The 6,195-nt window shown below is 37.2% G+C and overlaps 2 protein-coding genes across 3 annotated transcripts; one reads left to right on the forward strand and one right to left on the reverse strand.

Moving 5' to 3' along the window:
• Positions 1–599: 599 nt before the first annotated feature.
• Positions 600–4,281, reverse strand: LOC147458614 (uncharacterized). 2 transcript variants are annotated; one of them, XM_086509662.1, is made up of 6 exons: positions 4,044–4,281; positions 3,860–3,905; positions 3,646–3,652; positions 2,014–2,145; positions 1,001–1,085; positions 600–799 (listed from the first exon to the last, which is right to left on the reverse strand). In XM_086509662.1, exons 1-6 carry the CDS (start codon positions 4,111–4,113, stop codon positions 645–647), a joined length of 495 nt encoding a protein of 164 aa, XP_086365788.1. In that variant the 5' UTR covers positions 4,114–4,281; the 3' UTR covers positions 600–644. The 2 variants fall into 2 exon arrangements, with proteins under 2 accessions (XP_086365788.1, XP_086365787.1); XM_086509661.1 differs by lacking the exons at positions 2,014–2,145; positions 3,646–3,652; positions 3,860–3,905; positions 4,044–4,281 and adding an exon at positions 1,162–1,665.
• A 691-nt stretch (positions 4,282–4,972) lies between these two features.
• On the forward strand, positions 4,973–5,446 carry LOC147458615 (uncharacterized). The gene has a single exon (XM_086509663.1). It carries the CDS (start codon positions 4,973–4,975, stop codon positions 5,444–5,446), a length of 474 nt encoding a protein of 157 aa, XP_086365789.1.
• Positions 5,447–6,195: the final 749 nt, after the last annotated feature.

Consider the following 6,195-nt stretch of genomic DNA (forward strand, 5'->3'; position numbering starts at 1 on the left):
GAGCTTTGAAAAGCAAGCGAGGGATACAAAGCAAGCGAGACAAATGAGTTGGAGATGTCTTGTAGCTGAAATCCTAGTAATACTCGACTACGCTTAACTTTATTTTTTATTCCATGTTTGTATACAAACTATGTACGCTCCATTTTCTTTTTTTGTTTATTCCTCAACACATGTAGGGAATTTATTGAGCATTTTCAAACTCTAGATTATATTTATCTTCACTCTCTCCTTAAGTTATTACTTACAATATGTGTAGTACTTACCATGCTTGCCATATGTTTAAGGCAAAAACATCCATGACTTATTTGTCATTAAAACCACAAACATAAAGATTTTTGACATAAGGAAGATTAAAATACAATCTTTTACAGAGACACACAAGTAATCCGCTCACACTTCTCATATGTAGGTCATGACTAGAGAGAGTGTGTGTAACAAAAACACTAAACAACAAAGAGAAATTGATGAAAAACCAAAGAGATTAGAATAGAAAGCATGATTCTAATGTAAAAAAAAACCACAAAGATTTAAGACCAAAGAGACCATACTATGGAAAAGATATCAAAGTAGACATTGCTTGAGAAGGACATATTAACAACCACACCCTACATAAATTGCTTCATCCACAAACGCATGGTTGCCATTCATAAGAGAGAAAAATCCTCCACTCCTCTTGTATGTTCTTTTTCCTTTGATGCAATTGGCCTCTTCTCACTTGATAGATTAATAGGTTCCACCAAATCCTCGATGATTGATGCATCATTGTCAAAAGCAAAGCACGTATATCCCAATATCATGGCTGCATGTGATAGTGGTGCCAAAACAACCCATGTCAATCATTGAACCCCCTGGAGAACAACAAGTGCATAGGACACAAGCCTGAAGCTCATACTCTTTTGAACTGCTCCACAAATCAACCTAGAGGATTGTGGATGTTGTGTCTTCTTGCTTTCAGGCATATAATGAGCACAAAAACCACCATCACTTTGTAATGAATTACCTTTGAAAAGAGCTTTACTATCCTCAAAGTATAAAGTTTGATAGTAACCCATTTGATGAGAAAATATGAATATGCTGCATCGTACCTATCATGCACATCACAATAAAAAAGTATTATTACTTTTAGAGCTTAGTATTATCAATTGTTATGCAATTACTCACATTGCGAGTGTTTTCCCCTTGTTTGCAATCTCCATATGGTATTTTTCTTACCATCACCACTCTTCTTGCCACGACTAGACCTTGACAATATGCAAGAGAGTCACCCACTTTACACCATGCCTTGCAAACGCTTAGTATTTCATCAAGAAACTTTTTGACAAGAAGGTGTTTTAAAAACCTAAAATAGACACACATATTCAAACAAACATTCACATCAATGCACACCAAAAACAATCAAAGCTAAAAAGAGCATTCAATTTACCTAAAAACAACACGTTGGGTCGCTTTTTCAAGTTTCATGGACTTAGTCTCCTTTGTCTCATTACCACTTTTTCTTGACTTGAGATCCCCTCTTGCATCTCTACTTCTCAACATTTGAAACATATACTTACGGGCTTCCAACTTCACTCCATCAAAATACTTTCTTAAAGTAGGGTCTAGTGGCATTGTCGGTGGCTCCTCCATGCTTTCAAGTGAAGATTCAAGTAAGGACATGGCCATGCTTTCAACCCTATCCAAAAAGATTTCTCTCACCAATCAACTATCACAAATTAACATGCAAAAACATGAATATAGCATTTGGATATACCAATGTCTTCCAAGACTTCTAGATGATAATTGACTTACCCTTTAAAATCAGCCTCTCTTGTAGGTGTCAAGTATTGCTCCCTTGTAATTCTTGGAGCTTCTAATAGTTTCAAAATTCTAACTCTTTTTTCAGGTTGTAAATCAGAAGTTGCAAGAATTCTAAGTTTATGCAAAGTAAAATCTGACAGAAGTTTAATTATAAATACCTAAATTCTCAAAATGAAAAATAAGCTCAATTACTTATCTTGTAAAAAATAAACACACCTTGCCAATTCTATCCGAAATTCGTTTCTGAATCTTTGACTTCTCCTTTCGTAAAGCATCCTCCCTTTGTTCTTCTGGCATAGTTATTTCAATTGTTTGCGTTGCCGATGCAACTTCCTTGTTATATTCAACCTTTACATAACTCACAAATAAAAGTTATAATTGCGCACACCAAATCTATCTATACAAAAAAAAGAGTTTAATTAAGTACTTGAAACATAAGCCTTGTCAAGTAGCCTCTCAAAAATGAAAACCATGACTCTTTGCTTTTACAACCTTTGACTAACTTATTATCCTCCTCTTTAAAAGACTCAATATACTCCTTTGTATCAGTCCCACATATGTTGTTGGTGTTAATTAGCACATCTTGAAGCAATGGTTTAATCACTGCATGCTCATTTAGCCTATTGCATAAAGAAGGATATGATAACTTAGTAATTAAACCTTTGAGAGAACGATGTACATCAAAAATTACCAAAAAAATAACTTACACGTTGATGCGTTGCAAAGAAGCAAGAAGAGCTATCTATGAAACCTTCCTTGGATCTATGAGAGTGCACATAACTCTCACATGTCTTGATTTATCCTCTTTGAAAAGTTTGGTTATAACTTCCATCCAAGACTTTATCTTGCGATTCCCATCCCACACAAAAAACATTTTCTTTGACATAAATTTGAGCTCTCTTTTTAAGGACACCTCTTTTTCAAACTCCATATCTTCTTCGAGCCACATTGGATCCCAAGAAGCCTTAATGATATCTGTTACCAAGGTTTCTTTCCCATTGCAAAGACAAGTGGAGACACAACATGTTCCCTTCACTTGCATATAGTTCTCTATAACAAATGCAATTTTAAGTGAACTGACATATTTTCAGAGACCTCACTTTGGCATGTGGCAATAACCTTCATAGAGGTATGCGAAGATACCTATCACCTGGCAATACTCTGCAACGACCAATAACATCACCACTTGCAGCCAACTAGATATTACTTGCTATAAGAGCATTGTTTCCATCTTCATCATCATCCTCTATAACTTCAGAGTTTACATCTTTGTCATGTACGACATTTGTTGGTTGAGATAAAGGGTTAGTGTCAACATTGATCTCTTCAGCTTGAACTGATACAAAAGTCGGTTTTTTCTTTAAAACTTTGGTTAGGACTTTGCTCAGCAGGTGTAGACTTAGTTGTCTTCCTCTTTGTAGGTTTTTTCATTTCAATCTGCTATGACAAACACATACGCAGACTCTCTTTTGGCTACCAAGCATCGTTTACTTACCCTGCTTGTCTTGCAGTAAATGTAGAAGTCATGCTAAAGTGAGCATGTCTAACTTCAAAGGGTCTCTGCTATGGACGTCACAACCAAAGTCAATGTGGACTTTGTGGCTAAACCTTTTCTCTTTACAAATAAAATATAGTCTATGCTTGAAGAGTGGTTAACATGGCTAAGTTTCGACCTCTTGATGTTGCTGTTAGCATCAACATGCATTGACAAAGAGTGAACCATCACTTTAATTAAGGGTTCATTAACAAAGCGTGCACCATCACTAAGACTTGGATAAACGCATAGAGCACAACAATTCACATGCAATGTCAATCAATTATGAATCTTGGTAACTTGCTTTGGCCTACCTCGCAACTGTTGATCTAACAACACTCAACTGCGACAATTGAATTGGGATGCGAACTGTCTACGGGACTAATTTGGGCAGCAAAAATCTGGACTTCAACTGAGCATGCAAAACTGGGATGCGGATTAATTTGTTGCTGCAAAATGAAAATCTGAGAACTGTGAACTGAAAATCTGTTGCAGACTGTGAACTGCTGCAAAGGGCGAACTGAGAACCGTCCACTGCTGCAAACTGAAAATCTAAGGACTGCGAACTGAAAATCTGCTGCAAACTACAAATTGTCAACTACCGTGAACTACTCTACAAAAATCTGCTACGAACTGCAAATTGTCAACTGCAAACTATTGCAAACTGCTTCAAGCTGAGAAGGCTGCAAAAATCCTCCAAACGTCTTCTCACCTGGTCTCCTCACCTGGCTTCTCCAAGTAGCATTTCCAAAAGCAAATCTTAAAACCTTGGTGAAGACCATCCCTCTCTAGTTCGACGTTCACCTCTCACCGGCGCTCCCATGAATGCGTTTCCAAACGCAGCCCTCAAACCCTTGGTGTGCACAAGAAAGCAACCTCGGACCCTTAGTGAGCAAATGAAAACAAAATGGTTCATTTCTCCTCACCAGCCTTGTTAGAATAGCGTTTCCAAATCCAATAACACAGACCCCCCATCCAATAACACAGACCCCCCTCTGAGCAGTTCCTGGAGAACAAAGTGTTTCTACAAAGAGTGCAAAAACAAAGACTTGCCGGTCAAGAGCGTGACTTTTGCCCAACATTATTTAAAACTTAAAACTATTAAAAAATTGAAAATGATCTTCAAAGAAAAATACTTTAAAATTTTAATGAGCATAGATCAAAAGGAAATGTTTTAAAATTTAAGTGAGCATAAATCAAAAGCTACTCTCCTCGAAAATTGTGACAGAAGCTTTCACTTTCCTCGTGAATTGTGATAGAAGATTTTACTTTCCTATTCTTTTATCTCTCATGGATTACTACTAGGTATGTTCCTATCAAACACAGATTGCACGAAATTTTCAAATACCATCCCATTTATTACTAATGCCAACCTTTTTCTCAACATTTGCTCATGGCTCAAGAAAATGATTTCTATGGATCTGGCTTTGGAAATTGAAAGCAAACCTATCTTTTCCCTAAACCTGCATTTGTCTTTCAAGATCTGGCTTTGGAAATTGAAAGCAAACCTATCTTTTCCCTAAACCTGCATTTGTCTTTCAAGATATCTGTGGGGTTTTTGGATGCTTTACTCTAACAATGCATCACTAAGTTCTTATTACATATGAAGAGAGAGTTCTCTCAATTAGATATGACACAGAGATGTGTGAGATTAGTCTTTGTGCTCTAAAGGAGTATCTTCAACTTACAGACCAAGACATTACTCTATCTGTTACAACTTCTATAGATGATGTAGTTGTGTCTCTTTCTATAGTTTCATTGGAGGATGGAAGGGATGGGTATAAGCTTCATGATAACAATGGAGGTGTCTACAAGCTAGAAAAGTTACAAGTACAAAAATTGGTAGAAAAAGATATTAGCATTCTTTCAAGTCTTCAGAAGCTTCCTCTGTTTAGCTCTCTTCATGTTTCTCTTTCTTCAACACAAGTTAGTCAAAATCTTGATGAGCTGTCGCTTGAATATGATGGCTACTATTTGTTTGAGCTTCCACCTTGCAAAGATGGTTCTAACATGAAACTCATGGAGCAAAGGCTTGATGGACAAGTTTGGACAACATACAAGACCATCTCTGTTGATACCTTTAAAGGAATAGTGAGAATAAGTAGGTGTTGTTGACATTTAAGGTGTTATAACATTGATCTAGAGTTCTTCTTTGTAAGCAATGTGGTGAATCACCGGAATGTATCAAAACTTGTCAAGCATTCATATACTATTGTATCCCTTGAGATAGAGATGACACAACAAGATGTGCCATACACATGGGCTTTCATAATCATCCAGTGGCAAAGGGTTATCTAAAGAGGTGGAGGAGGTTGTTCACAATAAGGTGTTCACTCAGGCAATCATTAAGCCTTCTAGCACATGCAAGCAAATTGAAGTCTCAGTCACAAGGGACCTGATCATGGAGCTGCTGATTCATGAGGATGGTGCTTCTCACAAAACTTCTTCAGAGGGTTACTTTCACAAAGTGCTAGATCAAATTAATCCTATCTCTCAAAAAGCTCAAATCAGAAGGTCCATCCAGGCTGCTAGAAAAGATTTTCTTCAGTGGGTTGAATGCTATTTTGAGACTGAAACAAAGATGCATATATCCATTTATCCAAGGTGTTCTTTTTCCTGATCAACTTGGTGATGATAGCCAGCCACATGTGTTTAAGATGCCATCTATGTCCAGGTTCAGGAGTGGATCTTGTTAATCAAATGCAACCATGTGGATCATTGGAGGGCCAATGGGTCCATTTTGATCATGTGCATCGGGTGAAGGGGTGGTGCACACTGGGAGCCCATGTATATGATCCACATGTACATGAGTTGCTCACAATTGAAACATGTGAGTTTAAGGTGCAAGATCACCATGATCACGT

The sequence above is a fragment of the Adiantum capillus-veneris genome, chromosome 4 (genome assembly GCF_014529385.1).
Source record: "Adiantum capillus-veneris isolate H3 chromosome 4, ASM1452938v2, whole genome shotgun sequence".
Taxonomy (NCBI): Eukaryota; Viridiplantae; Streptophyta; class Polypodiopsida; order Polypodiales; family Pteridaceae; genus Adiantum; species Adiantum capillus-veneris.

Coding starts and splice junctions, on each gene's coding strand:
- LOC147458614 (XM_086509662.1), bottom strand. CDS start 4,113: ATGGTCTTCACCAAGGTTTTAAGATTTGCTTTTGGAAATGCTACTTGG. Junction 1,086..2,013: donor TTTCGGATAGAATTGGCAAG/GTGTGTTTATTT, acceptor TGTGCATGATAG/GTACGATGCAGCATATTCAT. Junction 800..1,000: donor TAGTAAAGCTCTTTTCAAAG/GTAATTCATTAC, acceptor TATCACATGCAG/CCATGATATTGGGATATACG.
- LOC147458615 (XM_086509663.1), top strand. CDS start 4,973: ATGTGTGAGATTAGTCTTTGTGCTCTAAAGGAGTATCTTCAACTTACA.